General features: G+C 44.2%; 1 protein-coding gene across 1 annotated transcript; it reads right to left on the bottom strand.

Annotated features, from left to right (window-relative positions):
- Window positions 1–7,528: 7,528 nt before the first annotated feature.
- LOC135933198 (SH3 domain-binding protein 5-like) lies at window positions 7,529–20,091 on the bottom strand. Its single transcript, XM_065471207.1, has 9 exons — window positions 19,773–20,091; window positions 19,470–19,532; window positions 15,900–16,028; window positions 10,735–10,899; window positions 10,519–10,649; window positions 10,039–10,081; window positions 9,718–9,934; window positions 9,197–9,568; window positions 7,529–8,966 (listed from the first exon to the last, which is right to left on the bottom strand). The coding sequence occupies exons 1-9, from the start codon at window positions 19,848–19,850 to the stop codon at window positions 8,791–8,793; spliced, it is 1,374 nt and encodes a 457-aa protein (XP_065327279.1). The 5' UTR covers window positions 19,851–20,091; the 3' UTR covers window positions 7,529–8,790.
- Window positions 20,092–23,361: the final 3,270 nt, after the last annotated feature.

The raw sequence follows: 23,361 nt of genomic DNA, 5'->3' as shown, positions 1-23,361 counted from the left end.
TTGGCTGAGGACTCTGTGGTGATGATCGCTGATCCACAGCTTCCCAGGGCTCTCTGGCCTGTGGGGAGGGTGATTAAAACTCATCCTAGCCCTGATGGACGCATCAGGTCGGTTGACGTGAAGGTGAAGGAGAGAGTCTACACTCGGCCGGTTGCCAGACTGGTTGTCCTCCCTGCGCTGCCCTCTGGAGAAGATGAGGACAGCTCTGCGTCGAACTCACCACAACCCTAGAACTTTGTTGCCTCATTGATGAGCAAATGTCTTACCTACATTTGGGGGCGGCTGTATAAAAGGCCCCAAAGTTCATAGAATAGTTTACTAGTTTAGTTTATATTTAGTTTATAAGTTTATATAAGTTCATTTAATATTCAGTCTTCTGTCAGTTTGGGCCAGCCCACCTTCTAGTGACATCATCCGGTTAGTAAGGTGGGCAGTTTAATGGCGGATGAGCAGTGTTGGTCTGGAGGGGTTGCGCTGATTCCTGGGGAATGTTATGTGTGCGTAAATGACAAGTGAGTATTGACCTGTGTTGTATCTTGCCTTTGTTTGTGTCAGTACTGTAGTATGTTTACCATTTAGGAGCTAATGTAGTCCGTAGTCGGAGCGGTAGACCACGCACGCAACGCGTGAGTTCACCCTCATTTCATATGCTAACCTATGTCGTTAGCTTATCCTGGTTTAGCTTTGTTGACGCACGGCCGCTCGTATGTCCATAACGTCATTCCTGTGTTATCAAACCTTCTCTGTATGTTGTATGGGATGCTTGTGATTGTTTACTTTAAAGAAGTGGCGTTTGTAGCAACAATTAGGTACGAGGATTAATAAAATAGCGATCGTAGTTTGACCGGAAGTATGGTGTTCCCGCTTGCCCTTCACAACAAGAGCATTACGGCTGATTATAAGGGGGAAGCTTTTATTTTGTACAACTACCGGAAGTAGTTCCTGTGTACTGACGGTAACTTAACCTCGCACTAATGCGGTTTAGTTGTATAGTGTGAGTAGTTTGAAGTGTATTGTATTGTCTTATTTCTATATTTGTGATTATGTCAACTATGTTGGATCATGTTTATATTTGAGTGTTTTACTTGTCTATGCTCTTTATTGATCTTGTATTTCCATTGTTTATTTCTTTTGTAGGAAACCACACACACCCACACACATACACACCTATGTACACCTGCTGTGTTTACAGCCCCAGAAATTGAGTGTTAACAATAAAGTGCCTCAAACGGACCCACAAGCTCCCTTCTTCTTTCCTACTCTGGGACAACTTGGCCTTAAGTGGTGTTCTGGCCGACACACCGGGGTGACCGTAGTGCTTAAAGTCTGAATCAGTGCCACAGCCGTGCCCATCTTTGATATCTCCACTACAAGGAGAGAGGTTGGGGGTTGGACTGATTGATAAGATAAGATGACCTTTATTAGTCCCACACGTGGGAAATTTGTTTTGTCACAGCAGGAAGTGGACAGTGCAAAAGTTATGAAGGACAATTAGAATAAAATAAAATAAGAATAAATACAGTACACAACTGTACAGAATAGAATAAAAATAGAATACTATATACAGTAGAATAAAATAGAATAAAATATACAATAGGATAAAAATAGAATACAAATGCTGTATACAACAGAGTGAAAAATACAACGGTGCCAGAAAGATTATTGCACATTTGTGTTATTGCACATTTGTGGATGTGTGTGTATGATCAGTTAAAGTCTTTGTTGTGGAGTCTGACAGCAGTGGGGAGGAAAGACCTGCGAAATCTCTCCGTCCCACACCGTGGGTGCCGCAGTCTCCCACTGAAGGAGCTGCTCAGTGCTGTCACAGTCTCATGCATGGGGTGGGAGATGTTGTCCAGCAGGGATGACAGCTTAGCCACCATTCTCCTGTCACTCACCACCTCCACTGGGTCCAGAGGGCATCCTAGAACAGAGCTGGCCCTTCGGATCAGCCTGTTCAGTCTCTTCCTGTCCCCAGCAGAGATGCTGCCACCCCAGCAGACCACACCATAAAAGATGGCTGAGGCCACCACAGAGTCATAGAAGGTCTTCAGGAGTGGGCCCTCCACTCCAAACGACCTGAGTCTCCGCAGCAGGTACAGCCTGCTCTGCCCTTTCCTGTAGAGGGCGTCTGAGTTATGAGTCCAGTCCAGTTTGTTGTTCAGATGAACACCAAGGTACCTGTAGCTGTCCACAGTCTCAATGTCCATACCTTGGATGTTCAGTGGTTGCAGTGGAGGATGTTTGTGCCTGCGGAAGTCTACCACCAGCTCCTTGGTTTTACTGGCATTGATCTGGAGGTAGTTCAGCTGGCACCAGTCCACAAAGTCCTGAGTCAGTCCTCTGTACTCCTTGTCGTCCCCATCAGCGATGAGGCCGACTATAGCAGAGTCATCAGAGAACTTCTGCAGGAAGCACTGGGTGGAGTTGTGGGAGAAGTCTGCAGAACCGTTCCCTGTGGGGCCCCCGTACTGCAGACGACCCTGTCCGACACACAGCCCTGAGTCCTCACATACTGTGGTCGGTCGGTGAGGTAGTCCAAAATCCAGGTAGTGAGGTGATGGTCCACTCCAGAGTTCTCCAGCTTGTCCTTCAGAACCGAGGGAAGAATAGTGTTGAAGGCACTGGAGAAATCAAAGAACATGATTCTCACAGTGCTTCCAGCGGTCTCCAGGTGAGCGAGGGAGCGATGTAGGAGGTGAATGACGGCATCATCCGCTCCAATGCCAGGCTGGTAGGCAAACTGAAGTGGGTCCAGTGATGAGCTCACAAGGCGCCGAAGCTGAGCCAGGACCAGCCGCTCCAGGGTCTTCATCAGGTGGGATGTCAGAGCCACCGGCCTGTAGCTGTTGAGGTCCTTGGGGCGTGAAGTCTTTGGCACTGGTACAACACAGGAGGTTTTCCAGAGCTGTGGGACTCTTCCCAGCCTCAGGCTCAGGTTGAAGAGGTGCTCCATCACACCACACAGTTGGTCCGCGCAGGACCTGACGACCCTCGAGCTGATGCCATCTGGACCCGCTGCCTTCTTGCCATTAATCCTCCTCAGTTCCCTCCTAACCTGGGTGGTTGAGAGAGACAGTCTGGAGCCTTGTGTTGATTGTGTATTGGATGCTGTTGTTGGGGGTGGGGAGGAGTGAGCAGGGTGAATAGAGGAGGTGTGAAGTGTCTGAGGTGTCAGAGGTGGAACAGCAGCAGTGGGGGTGGTTGAGTCTGCAGCCGATGTTGGAGACTGCCTCATGGCTGAATCAAATCTGTTGAAGAAATGATTCAGTTCATTTGCCCACCTCACATCCCTCCCAGGCAGAGAGTTCTGATGTTTGTGGCCCGAGATGGTTCTGAGGCCTCTCCAGACTTCACCAACGTTATTTTGCTGAAGCTGGTTCTCCATCTTCTGCCTGTAGCTATCCTTCCCATTCCTTATCAGTCCCCTCAGCTCTCTCTGCACCCTTTTCAACTCCTCTTTGTCTTTGGATTTGAAGGCCCTCCTCTTCTGCTTGAGGACAGCTTTAATTTCCGGGGTAATCCAAGGTTTGTTGTTGGAGAAACACCGTACAGTCCTGGTAGGTACGGTGTTATCCACACAGAAATTAATATAGTCCGTAATGCATGTAGTAAGGCTGTCGATGTCCTCTCCGTGGTCGTCACAGATCACCTCCCACACAGTCGACTCAAAACAGTCCTTAAGAGCCTCCTCGCTCTCCTGCGACCATCTCTGTACTGTGCGGGTGGCTGGTGGCTCCCTGCGCACTAAGGGCTCATACACAGGGACAAGGTGCACCAGGTTGTGATCAGATCTGCCCAGGGGAGGGAGAGGTGATGAACTGTATGCCTCTTCAGCATTGGCATACAGTAAGTCCAGTGTTTTATTGTCTCTGGTTGGGCAGGTCACATACTGGGTGAAGGTGGGCAGTGTGGAGTCCAGTGAGGCATGATTAAAGTCCCCTGATATTATGAGGAGGGCTCTCGGAGATTGTGTTTGCAGTCTGCTGACCACTGAGTGGAGAGTGTCACAGGCTGCATCCGCGTTGGCCGAGGGGGGACATACGCTGTTATCGCGATAACATGCGAGAATTCCCGGGGCAGGTAGTACGGACGCATGCTAACGGCTAACAGCTCAATGTCTCTGCTACAGAGTTGTTCTTTTACAGTGATGTGCCCAGGGTTACACCATCTGTCATTCACAAACACTGCCAGTCCCCCTCCTTTCCTCTTACCGCTGTCTCTCGTCCTGTCCGCTCGCAGCAGCTGGAATCCCGGTAGTGTCACGCTCGTGTCCAGAGTTAGCGGTGTTAGCCACGACTCCGTTAGCATCATGATGCTACATTGCCGGTACTCCCTCTGTGACCAGGTTAGCGACGTGAGCTCATCCATTTTATTGTGCAAAGACCGTACATTTCCAATAATTACAGAAGGAAGAGATGGTCGATAACGTCTCCTTCTCGGGCGACGGCGCTCCTTCCCAGCACGACACCCCCGTCTTTTCCTCCTCAGCTCGCTGGGAATGTCGGGTCTGTCCGCCGGCAGTACTGCTGTGGGACGCAGCGCTAACAGCTGATCCTTACTGTAAACAAAGGATCCCTGCTCTGGGTCCCCACACACGGGTGAAAAAAGTAGAAAAAAACTAAGAAAAACGACCAGAACTAGCACAAAACGGTAGAAGGCTGAGGCTGATTTGCGAGGAAATCTTTGATCCAGGAGCAGGTAATAGGTGCTCCAGTTTGGTGGTGAGGATGTCTAGTATTATGGTGTTGGAGGTAAACGCTGCGCTGTAGTCCACGAAGAGCATCGTCAAGTAACTCTTCCTGTTCTGCAGATCATTTAGTGCTCTGTGAAGGGTGATGGTGTTAACAAAGAACTTATTTTAAATGGCATCTTTAAGCACTTTGTTTCTAATAGCCTGTTACAAAAAGACAGAATTTGTTCCCATTTCTTTTGTTGAATGTTTGAAAAATGTCAAAGAAAATGCAGTTTGACAAGCATGAAAAACTATTTTTACAACAACAATTTTATTCCAAAACAGCTATTGTCTGAGAACCTGGCATACTCAGCATGGTGTGCAGTGTGTCCTTAAAAAAGTAGCGGACAACGGAGGAAGTGACAGGCCTAAAAAACTGCTGTAAAACACCCAAAAGGAGAGAAAATAAATAACTAATCGAGTAAGAGTTTAATTCTCTAACTCTGTCTGTTAGAGACACGTTTTAATGGTTGCAGAGTTGTTACAAAAGAAGAAGATGTGGTTTTGTGGGTGAGTCTGCATGCAAAAAGATTCATCTTGCTGATTTTCTTCTTGATTGGAAAGTGTAGAGCTGTGGAGGTGTGTGTGTGTGTGTTTTGTCTGTCTGTGGGTGTTTGAGTATGTTTGTGAGCGTTATGCTGGTGGCATTTCAAAAGTGATAGTTGTTATTGAACAAAAAGCTAATACACAGTAACATCAACGTTTACAGCTGTGTTATTAACTACATGCTGAATGTTTTCCATTTATGTTCCAGTGCATTTAAAAAAAACACCAACGTGTGCACATTGTGACATTTTAAAGAAGAAGAAAAACCTGACTCTTAGTGACAATGTCTTGTATGTACATTGTAGTTACAATATTTATAATTTTATTGTTAAAAGAAAGCATGGCCCCTGTCAGTTCTGAGGTTTTACGTCCCAGGATAACAACATTTTGATCCTTAGCAGGTCTCAAAATTAGACAAACCAAATGTCAGGTGAGCTACAACAAAAGTCTTCTCATGAGTGGAAATTCTCCCCAATGCTCAGTTGAATTGTAAAACAAAAAAATCCAAGGGCTGCATCTCAGACTCTACAGGCCTCGGTTAGTATGTTATATGTTAAAGTTCATCACAGTACAAGTAGGAAAAGTCTGAACTAGTATGGCTGGTTTGGAAGGACTGCAGGGTGACAGCCGCTTCTCTCGAAAGAGAACATGGCAGCACAGCTTAGGTTTGTACCTGAATAAGTTACAAGACTTCTGGAGCAATGTCCTTTGGACAGACAAGACCAAAGTGGAGCTGTTCGATCATAATGGACAGCACCACGTTTGGAGAAAACAGAACACAGCATATCAGCAGAAACACCTCATACACTGTTGCTTGGTGGTGGAGGGGTGATGATTTGGACTTGTTTTGCAACCATGGGGCACTGGGGATATTGCAGTCATTGAATTGGCCATTAACTCAGTATAGCAAAGTATTCTAGAGTCAAATGTAAGGTCATCTGTCTGAAAACTAAATATTGGCTGAAACACAATCAGGCAGGAACCACAAGGATTTCCCAACCACAGCAGGAAATCTACAACTGCATGGCTAAACAAGAAAAGAATCAAGGTGCTGCAGTGGCCTGGCCAAACTCTAGACCTCAACTTGATTGTGATGCTGTGGTGGGACCTTAAGAGAGCTGTGCATAAGCAAATGCCCAAACCTCAGTGAACTGAAGTTACGTTGCAAAGAAGAGCGAGCCAAATTTCTTCCACAGAGATTTACGAGACTGATCAAGTGGCACAGAAAATGATAATTGGTCGAAGAGGTTCTATAAGCTATTAAATATCAGCGTGTACTCTGTTTTTCTGCATTTCGGCCTAATTTTAAATGAAACCAAACAAATAAAGTGAGAAATCTGATCTTTGCTGTGTTACCACTGAAATGAAACTAATTTAAGAACATTAAAAGTGACAGAGGGCGTACTTTCTTTCTGCCATGACAGCAATTACATAATTACAGTCATTCAGTTTTGTATGGTAAATGTTTTAATGCAATCATTTCTTCTTACGCAATGTGATTTCTAATAACCTAAAACCACAAACAACATTTAATATGCTGAGAGCGAGATACATTGAGTCTTTTATGCTTCATAAAAAAACAGAACCCAACCCTGTCACTAGGTGTCAGTGTGTGACAGAGCATTGCTGTGTTGTTCCCCTGCCTCAGTGAAACCTCTGGAGTTGATCTGGCACAGACGGGGAGATCACAGGATCTTAAATAACTGAAAGGTAGCTTGCTGGCAGCAGCCTGTTCAGACAGACAGATGGACAAACAGGACTGGAAGACTTTAGAGTGAGAAGTCGTTCTACGATCTGTCTCAGGGCGCTAACTGAAGTCATGAGATTACTCTTTAAACAGCTCAGCAGAGCTAAAATAAGTGGGTGTGTATCACTGCAAAAAACCAAAACAAAAAACAGCTGACTGGAAAAGGAATCAGCAGGAAAAGCGAAGGTTATCAAATGATACGACCAAATATCCCCAAACAAAACATTGAGCAGATAAAGAACATTCACATTCAGCAATTCCAGTGGGCCTTGCTGCCGAGCAAATCTGTTACTCTAGGCCATCTTTATTGCACTACGCTGGCAGCTGTGGCAGTACGAGGCAGCTGTTAGTGCTTCATTTGATGACTCGGGTCACTTTTTTTCCACCAGTGGCATATTTTAACATAAAATAAAAAGTTCCCAAAAACCAGGCTGCAGTGATCACCACTATGACAATCAACAACCTGAATGTCTAACACACACCATCAATTCACTGATGAGTTAGATGAAGTACGTGTTTATTGCTTATTTGGTGTTAAACAGTTACAACGATAACCACACGACATCGTTCATATACAAGAATACAGGAGTATAAATATAGAGTATTTGTACTACAGGGTAGGATCTGTCAAAAAACACAAGACACGCATTCAAAAAGTCATTCGCTCACACATCCGTGCAAACCGGTGACGTCACAGTGCGGTTTGCACTTGACACACATTCAGTCACTCATTCACAAATCCAAATGGAAGACCAGTTCTGCCTCAAAAACAGGGCTCGGTCCCCCACGTGAAGTCTCTTTAGTGTTCAGAGCGTCGCCTGCACTCGAGGACCTTCTTCTGCTCTCCAGAGCCGACGCCGTCGTTCTTCATTTGGAATAAACAGGAGTAGAAGGGAGGGGTTCGAAAATGGACTAATCCTTCAGGAGACAGCTCGTCTTTGTCCCAGTTTGACCCTCACTTAAAGGGGACCTATTATCCTTTATAAATACTATTACAGCGGTGGGCCAAAGTTTTAAAAAATTAGTTCAATTTAGGTAAAAGTGATTAATTCAGATTGTTTCAAACACTATGTTTAAGATTATGATGTCACAGAAAGGGGATATTTTAGGTCCACAAACCTGTTTGTTCTGTGGCAACCAATCAAAGGAAAGCTGGCTTAAATGGAGGGTAAAAATAAGGATGAACTGACCCCCGTATCTGACCTGCAAATCAGTCCAAGAATTTAGACATGGAGTAAGAAAGGAGCGTAACGCTGTTCAAAATAATGAAATGCATGTTACCGGTGCCAACAGTAGCAGGTTAACTATTAAAGTTTCCTGTGTTACCTTGGAAATATCGCTGCATGACCCGTGAACATGTTAAAACACAACTGAAATCACCAACGTCTTCCACAGTCTGTAGAGGAACTTTGTCACACAGTCGTAATACACAGTTTTTTTGGCACAAAATGAGAAGAACTTTGTCTTCTGTGGCAATTACAGAGCAGGAGGGAAGGGGAGGGTCCAGGGAAAATGCAGTGCTGACACTCAGTCCATCAGTCATCCTGTCCCTGATTTCATTTGTTTGTAATGAAAGATGTTAAACACGCTACGCGCAGCACCTTCCACGTGACAGCACTGATGTTTAGACAACACAACGAATGAGACACAAAGTCATGCGGGTGTGCAGCGCTTCACTCTCCTCCCATTGTGTCTTCTGCCAGTGAATCCACTGAGTCTTAAAGCTGCGCATGGCGAGTGTTCGCGCCACGACGCATCCTCGTCACACGCTGTTGAGGAGCAGGATGGACGTGGCGGAGGTGGGAGATGTGATTTCGGGGTTAATGTAATGGGGGTCTCGCTCATCAGCGGGATCCTCATCTCGTTCTTGCGCTACATTCAAGGTCAGCTTGTTCAGACCGCTCTCCAGTGTCGCCTCTGCTCCTTCTGCTCTGTCGCCTGGAAGAAAAGTGCAAGGAGAGGTTAAATTAAATCAGGGAAATTATCCGACAGAGTTTTAGACAAAAGTTAACCAACAACTTCTAAATTAAGAGTCCTTCACGAGGACTCCTACTTTTTTTTAAAACATGTAACATCCTTTGCAAAATAATTCCTCAATCATTAGATTTGCTTTTTTTTTGTCAGGAAACATGCTCAGGTTTCACATCAGTGCTCAGTGGGACACACACCTCTCTCCTGGTCGCAGTCTGGAGAGGAGGCTCCGCTGCACTGGCTGCGAGGGCCCAGGAGAGGCGAGGCATGCCCGGAACTGCACACTGAGTCTGGGCTGTGAGAGCCACAGGGGCTCGCTACCTCCAGGACACCGGTGGGGCAAGAGGAGGACAGGATGGAAGAGGAAGAGGGACAGGAGGAGAGATAGGAGGATGAGGAAGGGGTGCGGAGTGAGGAGGACGAGTAAGGTTGAGGCATGTCGACGAGGGTGGAGGCAGAGGTGGAAGGCGAGGAAGAGGTTGCTTGGGGCGAGGAGGTGGAGTGCGAGTCGGCCTCCTCCTCTGAGCTGCTACTGTGACTGCCCTCTTCGTCGATAGACACTGACACCACTGAAACACACACGCACACACACACACACATACACGGGGATGTGAGCTTGAAGACACACACATGCAAACGGCTCAACAAAAACAAAGAAATGATAACGCGGCTCGATGACGCGGGTGACTGCCCATCTCCGAGTGGGCGTGGCACTCACTCGACAAACCGTCCGACTCCATCTTGAAGTTGGCGATGTCGTCGCTGCCGCCGTCCCCTTCTGCTCCAACTCCCTGCTCCCTGGTGCCCATGGCGAGGGAACGTCGCTGGGCGTGGATCTCCTCTGAGATGCTCTCCAGGTTGCGCAGCGCCGTGCGGTACTCCGCTTTGGCAACCACAAGTTTGGTCTGAAGCTCGTCCACATGATGCTTTATTTGCTGTGAGAAATAAAATAGTGTTTCTCAGTAAAGACACCTTGTAACACAACAGATATATAGATTATGTACTGTTTACTCCTTCAAGTCTATGAGGAGATACATACCTCCAGATGTAGGTAATACTTTGCTTTGAGTTCAAAATACGGTCTGCAGGGGGAGAAGAAGAAGAAAAAAGTGAGAGAGGGAGGAGAGAAATTTAGCCCGCTGGAAGAATAACCCTCCTCTGTGTGCAGTCACATTCCACGTCTCTATGGAGGGAGCGCAACCCAGTACTGTCAGCCAACACACAAAACATCTGGACTTCATCAGGTTACAGAAATTTCGCTTCCCCCACTTCTTGAGCGCCACTTTAGCTCAGTGGGTGAGCAGGCAACCACTTGCACCATGGCCAGAGTGCAGCGGCCCGGGCTTGAGTCTGACCTACGGCCCTTTTCTGTGTGTCTTCCCACTCTCTGTCTCCTCTGCTTCCTGTCTATCTTCACTGCTAATCTATCCAGTAAAGGCAAAAACCCCAACACGCTCGCATAAGAGGTTCAGGCAGCGGGGAGCTTATGAGCAGCATTTCCCAAAATCCGATCACAAACCTCGATTTGTTGATGGAGCGTTTCAGTTTCTTCTCCAGCTGCCTCATGTGGCTTATGCAGGAATTGTAGTTGGCTGCTGTTTTCTTGTGCTCTGCTTCGCTGCACGTTCTCGCCTGCTCCGCCTCCATCACCTGAAACGACCGAGAAAAAAACGCCTGAGGCTAAACCGCTCGTTCAGGATGGAATTTTTTGGCTGTGCTGCTTTTATATACTTACTCTCTGTGTGGCGTGGTTAAGCATTTCCTGCCAGGCGGAGTCAAACTGCCGGGTGTCCTCCTCGAGCAGCCTCTCCTCGGCCAGGGCGATGGTCTCCTTGGCTGCCCGCAGGATCTCCACCGACCGCTGGAATTCCTGAGTGGCCTTCTGTGCTTCAATCTGAGCCTGGAGTTCAGGGAAGGACAAGAAGCGGTCAGAACTTATTAAGTCAGACTGGAAACCAAATGTTCTACCTAAAAATACAGTTCAGGAGGTAAATATTACTGCTAACACTTCACACATTTCTGATGTCAAACAACTCACTGCCTGCTCCATATTTTCCCTAATAGAGTACCTTTGCCTGGCTCACAGGTCAAAATAATGCTCATTTGTCATCTACTGGTTCTCGGTGCAAAAAAAAAGAAAGAAAAAAGAAGCTGCTTATGCTTCTTTCCCTACTTGCTTTAAGCCAGCTTTATCCTGATTGGTTGCCCTTGAAAAACAAAACCAAAAGATTTGAAGAGCTGTGTTCACAGCCAAAGCATGGACTGTGTATAAAAGGTGGACAACGGCACACCTCCACATGCCCTCTCATGCATAAGTGCCTTAACTTCTTCTCACTTTAGCCAGTAACTGGAAAAAAAACCTCTTGGTTCTTCTTAGATTAGGCAGGAAGGCTAAAGCAGCGTATTCTTATTGGTTAATGATCTGTCAATAATAAAACATTAGCTAATGGGCATGCCGAGTCCCAGTGTCTTTGAGCCAGAGCTGTGTGCCCAAGATGACCATGTTAGAGATATGACATCATTAAGAGCCAAGATTGGAAAAAAAATTGATCTTGAAACCTGAAACTTGGCTCACAGCTGAAACTTTATCCAGAGTAGAAGAATGACAAAAACTAGAGAAAATCAAAACAGGTCCCTTTTAAATCATAGTGACAAATGACTTAAAATTGCTTTTATGAAGTAAAAGTTCACAGAGTAATTGTTCTTACATGGTATGAATGAACCAGGAGTCTTTGTGTTGCCTGTGTGTTTAATTTAGGACCCATACCCTCCCTCGGCCTCCCTGCCCTCACACCTCTAACCCTGAGCGTGGTTCTGCTTGAGATTTCTTCCTGTTAAAAGGGAGTTTTTCCTTCCCACTGATACCAAAGGCTTACTCATAAGGAGCTTGTCTGACTGTTGGGGTTTCCTCTGTATTATTGTTGGGTCTTTATCTTACAATATAAAGCAACCCGAGGCGACTGTTGTTGTGATTTGGCGCTATATAAATAAAACTGAATTGAATTGACTTGGTTGATTCCTTATGACGCCCAAACAGGCCAACATTCATAGAAAAAGACAACTGAGCCTTGATCCAATAGACAAACAGAATCTTTGTCGCTGAGGAAATCTGACACACTGTCAGTGGGCTCCTCCTGCCCACAGTCACAGTCAGCAGGAGGGTTATTCTCATCACGCTGGACATATTTGGACCCACTCAGACAGGCATAACTCCAAGGTCATTGCACTGGCTGAATGCTAACATGAAGTAGTTACAGTAACTCCAATTCAATGTCCTTGAAAGAGAGAATAATAATAATCAGGGAGAAACCTTCCCTCTGGTGATTAGTATTTAACAAGTGTACTATTAACAGTACAGCAGTTCAGAGGGACATATTTCATGCTGCCTGTCTGTCGGTGTGCTCCCTGTGCACTTCAGAGGGTTTCGTCTGTATTGACTGTGAACTACAATGGAACCAAACCTGCTCGTCTAGTTTGTGTTTTTATCTCAAAGTGTTTTCAATGGACGATTGTTTCTACTAAATGGTCCTTTTAAACTAAGAAATAAAGCCGTGTATTCATGTTAACACTTATTATTATGTTAACATGAATGCACAGCTCAACGTCTCAAACATCTATTCTTTAAAATCCAAGAGCGATTTCTCTACCAGCGTTTTCCATAAACAGATGCAGACGCAGAAGAAAGCAAAACCCAAGCTGAAACAGATGAAGATGTCTGTATGAATGTAATCCTGCTGGCATGACTTCAAGGATAAGAAACTTATGTCACTTCTAACACGTAGCCTACACATCGAAGCCTATACTGGGATTTACATTATAGAAACAGTGAAAACAATTATTTTTCTTACTTATTGTGAAGCTGAAATGTAACACGGTAACACTAAAGTCACTGTGTAATAATTCAATTCAATTCAATTCAATTTTATTTATATAGCGCCAAATCACAACAAAAGTCGCCTCAAGGCGCTTTATATTGTACAGTAGATAGCACAATAATAATATAATAATATACACCATTTGAACAAAAGCACCGGGTCACCTACATGCTCAGCCATGGAAATCCATGAGGTAAAGCTCCCGGCTTACAGTTTTTGTGCTGATGTTAATAACAGAGGAAGTTTGGAGCGCTACAGTTATGGAGCCAGCAGCTCGTTAGCTGAAATAATAATACCACTCACAGCTGATGGTTGAATATCTCAGAGGAAAGAAATTTCACTGTTGATTTCTTGCAACAGTGGCATCCTGTTACAGTGCCACACTCAAATTCAGAGAGCTCATTAAAATAAGACAGACTGCATGGCTTTGTGCTTGACTTCAATCCTGTGGCAATGAGACTGAAACCACCTGAATTCAAAGGGAATATAGTGCCATCAAAATAGTCTGTCTATGATAGATAGGTACAAGTACAGTACCTGCTAATACTTTTCTGGAGGGGCTTTTTGCCTTTGATTGATAGGTCACCAGTGAGAGGTAGACAGGAAAGAGGGGCAAAGAGAGAAGGTGAAGGCATGCAGCAAAGGGCAGCAGGTTGGACTTGATCCTGTCGCCACTGCAACATATAGCCTGCTCAAGCAGTGAGCTTAACTGACACCAACCTGCTAGCAAGTATTTACACCAGTATACTTTGAGTGACTGAAAACAATGTGGACAACAGCAGTGTTAATGAACTACAAAAAAGTTGGAGTATAACCAGGAGATTTTCTCTGTCTTTGTCCCTGGTAGCAACGCACTTCACATTACTAAGGTCAGTGTAGTCACACAAGCTGTTAACCCGTGTAACGTCGACCATGTTTAAGACAAACCCACCAGTGATCAGAGGTCTGCTCCAACTCACACAAAATGTAGAAAGTAGAAAATCTTTGGCGTCTATTGTCGTGACAGTGTTGTTGTTAAGGCCTGTGAAAGGTGACGAGAGAGAGAAAAGAGGCGGAAGATAACAGCTTTTTATTGCGCGCGATCTGCTATTTTAACAAAGTGGTAAAGATGAATCCTTCCTCTTTGTCTCTCATCATGACCCATTTCCCAGGCTCTAAGAGCAGGGAGGTTGAGGGGGGAAACAGAAGGAGGGTAATAGATATTTAATGAGGCAAAAACAAGAAGAAAGACAGAAAAAAGGAACTGAAACATTAAAACAACATCCATCTTTTTTTGTGACAAGATGAAGACAGAAAGAGACACAAAAATACCAGAACTTCCCAATCAGAGCAGCTTTTCTCATTGCTGGCTTGGTGGTGTTTCCATGAAGTGTCAGTGCTGTGTGAGTTTCTGCCTTCTGCAAAAAGCCTGACGAAAAGTCTTTGGCACCCTCGTGAATAACGTGTCAACGCTTGAGAACACAATTTGCCATTATCTTCATGGCACAAAAGCACACTGAGCTTCAGACACCACGCACATAATGAATGGGCTTTGTTATCAGTTAATTAAGTTGATGTCATAGAGGCCAAATCATGTGACACTCAGAACCAAACAATATGATGTTCTTTTGATCTGAAATAGCCTGGCAGGCTGTGATATGCACCATGGCTGCTCGTATCATCCTACTGTGAGTGTGTGTGTGTGTGTGTGTGTGTGTGTGTGCGCGTGTGTGTGAGAGAGACTCATTCATGTGTCAGACACAGTCACCCCGTCTGATGTCTAACTCTCTCTAAAGACATCCTATTTACAATTTCAAACGGGTGAGAGGGTTGGAGGGCTGGGAAAGGTGGAGAAAGGTGACTAATACCCAATGTGGTAAGGGTGGGATATGGAGGGCGTGGACACAGACAACCAGACAGGCAGCAGTGCAGGAGTGAATGCTGGGTAAAAAGGACAAAAGAGAGGACAGTGCAGGCAAATTCCTATATACCCCCCACCCACCTACCCCAAGCATTGTTGGGGGAAAACATGGGGGGCGGTGTTTGAGGGGATGAGACTGGCTTATGGGTGGGGGTAGATGGAATATGTGTGTGTCTGTGGTGGCGGGTCAGCGAGGTCATGCATGAGTCCCTTTAAAGTAGGTCGTGTATTAAATATTAAATATTCGTCTATAAATCATAACCAGACAATACGCCAGTTTAAACCCGAGACCGTTATCGGCTTTGCTCTGTTTAAACCACCCAAACACACGCGCACGCGCGCACCCACACACCCACACACACACACACACACACACACGCAAGCAAAGGATTTTGATCCTTTCATGCAAATGCCGGTCCCATCAAAATTCAAAACCTCCCAGTAATCCCTGGCTCTCACGTGTTAATACCAGAGGCAGATGCCACCGGCAGGTATTTTGTCACAGCGCAACAGAGATAAGCAACATACACACACACGCACATACGTACATTCACACACACACACACACGTGCACAAGTACAAAATCTATTTCAGTTTGACATGCAAATGTCAGCCTTCTGATGCATGACTCATAAGCTCCTGTATTGGCTAGGATGGAGGGGTGGAAGCTTCAACAGGCTGGAGCAGTAAATGAGATGAGCCACTGCAGAGGGAGAAGCACAGATTTGGTGTCCTAACCTTTAGGTTGTGTTGCCCTGCTTTGTGTCTCCCTGCAGCAGTGCTGCAAGCATGGCAAGTACTCCCGGATCCAGCAAAAAGAAACAAGTCAGGCCATGCAAAATGTTGCAAGTCTATCACCACGCAGAGACTGTGTGTGCATGCGTGTGTGCATGCGTGAGACACTAGCTTAAGATGCAGAGCTGTGACTGAGTTTAAATATAGGCGTCATGTGACCGTACTCCCTTTAAGTAGATAGAAGCAGCTCTGTTTAAACTTCTCATTGCTAATTCTCAGTAATCCTGCCCTCACACTGTCTGCTGACCTTGGAGTCGCTCCCGCTCACTCTTGTGAATGTGTGTGTGTGTGTGCATGTGTGTGTGTGTGTGTGTGTGCATGTGTGTGTACCTGTCTTGCCACTTTGCGGGCCTCCCAGTAGGGTTTGGAGTCATCCACGGCTCGCCCGATCTTCTTCACCTGCTCATCCAGTTTAACTGTTGCCTCAACCAGCACTGCTCGGAACCTCTGACGGAAGTCCTTCACACACACACACACACACACACACACACACACTTAGAAATGAGGAGAGGAACTTATCGGGTCACACTATGAGGTTGGACATGGTAGACTGCTCAAAGCACCACTGTGTCTTCAGTGCAGTGTTACAGAACAACAACTGTGGTTATTATTTATATCTGTGTAATATCAGGCCTTATTGTGGTGTGCGATTTCCTGTTGCCCCCATTAGTCATACCCATATACAAGAGCATGGTTTACCCATGTAACACACAACTGTAGAGTGTGTAAACTATATTTTGTTTTCTTTTTTTATGCAGTGGGTGTGTCAGCTCTCATTGTTGCTGAGCAGCATTGCTTATGTTTTTTGGTGGTGACCCACTGAATGAGTATGAGTAAGGATGAAGCATTACTGCAATATCAGTGTGCATTTGTGCAGCTACTTTTGTGTGTCTGTGTATGCTTTAATTTGCTGAAGAGGGGTTTAAAAGGCAGCTGCATCCTCTTCACAGAGCACAGATCGGCATAAATGAGCGGTTAAAGAGGGAGAAGGGAGAGGGCGCTACAGGAAACACACTTCCTGTGACATCATCGCATTTCCTACGTCCTGTTCCTGCAACGACGGGTGACGTGTCACAGAATCTACGAGGTAAACTCTGTGAGCATGCTGCTGGTCTTACATACTGCTCAGGAAACTAAATAGGGGCCTGAGTGTTGGAACTGGGCACGACCGTACACAAATATAATGTTTGTGCATTGAAATGTCAAATGTTCAAAACTAGTTTAATCAAACAAATTCAAGATTTATTGTAAACAAATGGAAATAACAGTGGTGTGAGAAAGTCTTGAGTCACCCCTTATTTCTTTATATTTTGCTAAGAAAGTGGGAAACGTGCAGAAGTTACTGAAACATTAGCAAACATTATACAAGACAACAAAAGAATGAGGTAATGTCAAAGACAAATCTACTGAGAATAAAACTTATTGGATGACTCACATTTTTCGTTAGAGTCACCTATTCCACGCTGCACCGTTACACTGAAACCTGGGGTTTCCCCCCTGTCAGTACCTACTTTAAGCCCTGCTATGACCACCTTTACTCATCATCACAGTCTGAACTCCCTTACATAAGCATACTGGCCATTTCTTTGAGTCGTCTTCAGGAATAGTTCTCCAGGCTTGTTGAAGGACATTCAAAGCTCTTCTTTGGATGTTTCTGTCTTTTGTTTGGTTCTCTGTGAGCATGATCGCACACTGCTTCAATAATGTTGAGGTCCGGGCTCAGGGGAGGCCAATCCATGACTGACAGTGTTCTTTCATTTTGCGCTTTTCTATTCAGGCATGTTTTTAATGTACTGGCAGTGTGTTTGGTATCACTGTCATACTGAAAAATGAAGCTGCTGATCACACACTGTCCACTTTTCTTGATGGTAGTTTTCTGCAACTGTAATTTATTTATATAGCTTCAAATCACAACAACAGTTGCCTTAAGGTGCTTTATATTGTAAGGTAAAAACCCTACAATAATACAGAGAAAACAGAGAAATCCCCAACAATCATAAGACCCCCTATAAACGACCGCTTGGTGGGAAGTAAAAACTCCCTTTTAACAGGAAGAAACCACCAGCAGAACCAGGCTCAGGGTTGCCATCTGCCATGACTGGTTGGGGTTGAGTGGACCAATACAGGACAAACACACGCCATGGAAGAATTCGGATTTGGATTCATGTCTCCATCAGTCCTGTTGTCACTTATTTTCAGTGGCAGCAGGGCCAGAAGCATCTCTCAGGTCCTGTTTCAGGGCTTTTCTGGATTTTAAAAAAATTCCTGAAAGAATTCCTGAAAAGCGTTTAAGTCAAAGTTCGTCTGGGTGGATGCTCCCCATAAGCAAAAGACCAGAATACTCAAGAGACATTCAAGAGGTGTGTACCCAAGATGATATCCCTTCAGTGACATCATACAAAGCCAAGAGTAGAAAATCTTAATTTAACTTTTCCATACAATGACTGCATTATTTCAATTCACCACAACAAATGCTATATGTATGATAAAATAATAAGGACATGTATATTAGGCTCGTTAAGGCAGGTCAGCTCATCAGGAGCTGACAGATTCAATTGTTCCTCTGGGACAATAATAAAGAAGACTAATAAAGGTTAAAATTTAAAAATCTGTTTATTTTCTATGGGAGGCTCATGATGGCACGCACTCACGAGGGCACAGTCCCACATCTGCCAGACATAGAAGAGATTTAACGTTGTGTTGGCAGGCAGAGTCAACCGTGGATTTAAACTCTCCGCCCAAACTTACTGATCCTCTGAATCTACCGTACATCATTTTTAATCAGCTCCAGACTGCAGGAGAACCCCCCTGCAGCCTGCCAGGGGCTCCTTCCACAGTCCTTAGCTCCTCCTTAGCTTTTTTTTGGTTGCCTCCAGATGCATCCACGTTTCTTCTTCTGTCTGCTTGTGTATTCACATCGATCACCCTACTTACACTGCTGTTTCCTGTAAACACTGCCAAAGCTGTGAAAAAGCTGAGCTTTCCAAAAAGCACCAAGAAGCAATACGTTAAAAATAAAATCAGGATGTATGTATGTGTATATATATATATATATATATATATATATATATATATATATATATATATATATATATATATATATATATATATATATATATATATATATATACACATACATGTATAAAGTTAAAATTCAGCTGGAAAACATGGATTACAGGAAAATTTCTCCTCCTGTCCCTCTCTGTCTCTGTGCGTGCTGTTACGTTCATTCCAGCTGTGGTTTGCTGGGTTTGGATGTGAGCGCAGGGCTAATGAGAAACAGAAGAGGCCTACTTTCAGGAAAACAAAAAACTGAGGCCTCGCTCTGGAATGTTTTCACTTTTGCTCAACAGTGACCCAGCTAGCACACACTTGAGCCGAAGCTGCCCCTTCTGTGTGCCGTCCGCCCTCCTGCAGTTGTTCGCTTCACTTTACATCCTTTATTCCTCCATAATGTGTCTGATTCCTGTTTCTGTTCAGACTCCTAAATGAACGTGAGTGTTATGAGCAAATAGATGAATTTCACCAACCGCTCCACGGCAGTGTTTCCAACTAAGACCACAGCTGCACTAGGAGTTTATAAAGCGCAGGGAGGGACAGTTCCTGTTTCAGTTTTTCCACCTCTTCCCACTGATGCACATTTAGTAGTTTTCCATCTTTCGAAAGCTTTCCGTTTAGACTGTTTTAAAACAATGGCACTGTTGCTAGGCAAATCCCTGACACTACAGTGGCAGAGAGACAAATCTCACAGCGCTGACACGATTTCTCACCACTTTAGAGTTTTAAAAAAAGGGAGACTTAGTGACTGCTGGGTGGGTGCTAGAGCTCAGCTTACGCCCTGCTCTCAGTGTTTGAGGGGCAATAATTCTGATGCCAGCAGTGTGTGTTGTTGGGTCTCACCTCCAGCTCACTCTCCCAGCGGTTAATGTCGTCTGTAGACTGGTTCAACTTCTCCAGCTCTCCCTGTTTACAGAAAACACACCAGTGATGGAAAACACACACAGAGAGGGAGAAAGGGAGGAGTGTGATTAAATAAGACTGGCAATCCTCAGGCTGTGACTCGTGTTAACCAAATTATTGAACTTACAGCTCTCAGTAGGTCATTTTGGAGACAGTCAAAATATGACACACACACACACACTCTGACATTTTTTAACCTACTGTCACTCCACATCTGGAATCATTGTCCTAACCCCACCTTACCTGTATTCTGGGGTCCACTTCTTCCTCCTCGTCAGCACCCTGCAGGTCATCCTCACAGGTATTCCCATTTCGCTCCATTCTCGGAATTTCTGGGAGATTTTTGGTAACCAAACGAGGGTCTTCGGCGCAAACTAAGCGCGACCCCGGGGTGCTGAACAGCACAGGAGCGATCCAAACCCGCTCTAACCTTTAGCGCGGTGCATAGCCGGGCTTTTTAAAAGCGGGCAGCGAGTTTAAAGAGACGTCCACCCGCGGGGAGAGCGGACACGCGAACTACAGCGGACCACAACCTCGCGGAGGACGAGCTGCGAACGAAGAAAGCGTTTAACTACAGCGAGACCTACGGCTACTTCCGTTTGGGACATTCAAAATAAAAGCGGCGCGTAATGTTTACGTCTGCAAGCCGGACCTGAAAGGGGGAGGGGCGGGGCACGTGTCTTATTGCAGAGCTGTTAGCTTAAAAGTGGCGCTGCGCGTGAGTTTAAACTGAATATGTTTGATGGATACTTGCTCTCAGATTATTTATGTGGACATTATATTTTAGTTACTTATAATCTTACTGCACAAGCTTTTTAAACCAGATACAACAGATAAAAGTACCGATAAACAATCACATGCATGATCTGTTGATGTATGCTCAATCATCCAGGTAAGGACATCCCTCAAGGTTGATTTTGTGTATGTGGACTTAACGTTTTCAGTGGGAGAAACATTTTGTCACTCATACAAGTGACTTCTTCTGTCTCAGCTGACTACAGGTTTACCCAGCCTTATAAACAGTCCATTTACACAATGACTGAAACTACCGCACTGAATGAACAGTGGGCTTTGACGTCAGTTTCTTGATCATTGCAAACTGTCATGACCATTGATCTGCAACCACCGATCAATGACCACTGATCAGTGGCCATAAGTACCAGTTGGGGAATGGCTGCAGTCACATTATATACATGATGTGACGTATTTTACTGACGTGTGAGTCACACTTTACAGCTGTTGGTCATTTTAATTACTTAGGATTTATAGCGGTGGGTAGCTTAGTCTATAACGCGGGCAAACATGAGGCCTGGGGGCCAGAATTGGCCAAGCAAAGACTCCATTTCGGACTACTGGACGGCTTTGGAAAATGCAAAGGACGGCATAAATACTTTAACTTTTAAATGTATTTTAATACGTTTAGCGGCTTTATCTTCTGGTAAAGACGTTCCATATTGCCATTCATACTACAGAGTATGTAATACTAAGTAAATATAGGGCCAGTATTGCCGATAACAATACAGATACTGATACTTTTCATCTATAAAGACAGCTTAGCAGTGTATCATGATTTATGGTATGACTCATCAGAAGTTTGCAAATTCTGAACACACTTTAATGTCTACTAAATCACTGTGATTCTACAATAACGAGTTAACACAATAAAAACACACCTTTCAGCGTTTTATGCATTTTGAAACTGTTTATTTTTGGAGACCTGATATGTAAATGTGCCTGTCTCTAAAGCACAACGTATGTTGTTTACATGTGCTATAAGCTATGAATAAAATAGACCTGACAGTCAACACAAAAAGACTTTGAGATACCATGTAGATATATATACCGTTATATGTATATTTTTATATATGGTATATGTTTTAATTCACAAAAAAGTGACTTCACACAATTCAGTGAACTTAGAGGATAGAAACAAAGCATCGATCCAAAACCAGCGTTGTTATTGATATTATTAATATTTGGATTGATCTGCTCACCTTTGCCCATGAAATAAAATATGTTTAACATCCCTGGCTTGTCATAACACAACTGATCTACAAAGACCAGGCATTGAACAAATGATACAGAGTACAAAGTGCAGTATTTGAATTGATAGTTAGATTAGACACCCTCTCCACAGCCTACTGGTTGGGTAGAGGAACAGCAGTGGCAGAATGCTCTCCTCACCATGCTGCAGTCCGGGAGGACCTTTGTCCCCATTGCACCCTTTAACACCCTCTGACCCCTATGCAGCCCTCAAATCATCTTCTCTCACTCATGCACACTTCCGGTACTGCCACAGTCTTTTATCCTCTGTTATCTTTAAATGTTTTTATCCCTATTTTTTTAATATAATTTAATTATTTTATTAATTGATTTATGGTTATGACTGGAGGAATACTTATTTTTAAAATGATCTGCTGGATATTTGAATTTGAATAAACAATCTATATCAAGCAGAGTCAGTGTAGGAAAGTTACATTCCCACTGATATGATCTGCAGTAATCCAGTGGTGTTATATCTGTTCATTTATTATTATTCATTTATTCTTTCAAACCACACCCTGCAGATACATCCCCATACTGTAATATTAGTTTATCACTGAATATGTAGATTTTTGTATTTATTTACCATTACTGACTGAATCAGATTAGCATGATGCTACAGGTGGGATTTCAAGTATGTGCTGATAATATTCGGTCATGTCAATTTTAAAACAAATATAAATAATTGTTTTTTGTCGCAATCTACCAAATTTCCCCAATATTATTCTTTTATCTCAAACAGACTTCCTCTTAGACCCGTTTCAACTTGACAGAGCCCATTATGGGAGGTACAACAGTTACTGGTTTCACGGGTGTCGCTCGCCCCCTGTTGGTGAGGACTCCGTGGAGCAGGCAGAGTCAGACTGGGGGGCGGAGGGCACTAATGGAAGCGGGCTGGATTAATGTAAACACTGTAGACACACTGTTTATGCAGAAGAGTGGTTCCCAGTACTGTGTGGGCTACATGCCACTATAGTTTTTAAGGGTCATCAGTAAACAAAGAAGAAAATGGAACAGTTTTCTTGTTATGGAAATATTTTACACTTATTTAGGCTGCCAGTAAAGCTGATATAGTGCTTATTTCAGCTTATTATTATAGCAAGATCAGTGCTTACTATGTAAGACATGGTGACTTTTAACAGGTTATTTATTTTGTGGCTCTTTTTGAGTTTGACTCACACATACAGTTCCCTTTGGCTATGACAGATATTGCGAAATGAACAAATGTGATAATTATGGCTTAATCATTTTTAATGCAAAAATGAGTCAGCATTGAGTCTGTATCAGGTGAGCTATTTCCATTATTTAAATAAAGCATTTTTCAGTTTAACTTGTGATTTCCTGCCTCTTTGGAGCTAAAAGAGGCCACCTAGACACACTATTGAGCATCAATATCAGGACCTGGTACGGTAGCTCAAATAAGTCAGAAGATATAGACCCAAAAACAAATGTCCATTACAGAGGACATAAATGAATAGGCTGGGTCTCGGGAGGACATACCACTTCATGGTGGGACATAAATCTAACAATTGACCCCGTTTGAAGATGACGGGCGCTCACGTGCTTTCGGTCACATCAGGTGGCCTTCAGAAGCGATGCAGTTGGCATAATGTCGAAAATTGGAAGTCTGTTTGGGTGGAAAACCGGAGAAAATGTGTGTGTCTGTGTTTTTATTGCTTACACACTAGAAACCAGTAACTATGTCATGGCAGCAATGGCCCATTAATATATGATGACCTCACACTCTTTCCATATGGAACTATGACAGGACTTGCAGGCTGTCGCATGA

This window comes from Pelmatolapia mariae, linkage group LG22, assembly GCF_036321145.2.
Source record: "Pelmatolapia mariae isolate MD_Pm_ZW linkage group LG22, Pm_UMD_F_2, whole genome shotgun sequence".
In the NCBI taxonomy this organism is placed as follows: domain Eukaryota; kingdom Metazoa; phylum Chordata; class Actinopteri; order Cichliformes; family Cichlidae; genus Pelmatolapia; species Pelmatolapia mariae.
Note: the sequence above shows the minus strand (reverse complement) of the source record. Positions and strands in the feature narration are given on the sequence as shown.

Excerpts from the sequence above, each read along its gene's own strand:
- LOC135933198 (XM_065471207.1), bottom strand. The coding sequence starts at position 19,850 with ATGGAGCGAAATGGGAATACCTGTGAGGATGACCTGCAGGGTGCTGAC. Across the intron at positions 19,533-19,772 it reads AAGTGGACCCCAGAATACAG|GGAGAGCTGGAGAAGTTGAA; the intron begins GTAAGGTGGGGT and ends TTCTGTAAACAG. Across the intron at positions 9,569-9,717 it reads GGAGTCGGACGGTTTGTCGA|TGGTGTCAGTGTCTATCGAC; the intron begins GTGAGTGCCACG and ends TGTGTGTTTCAG.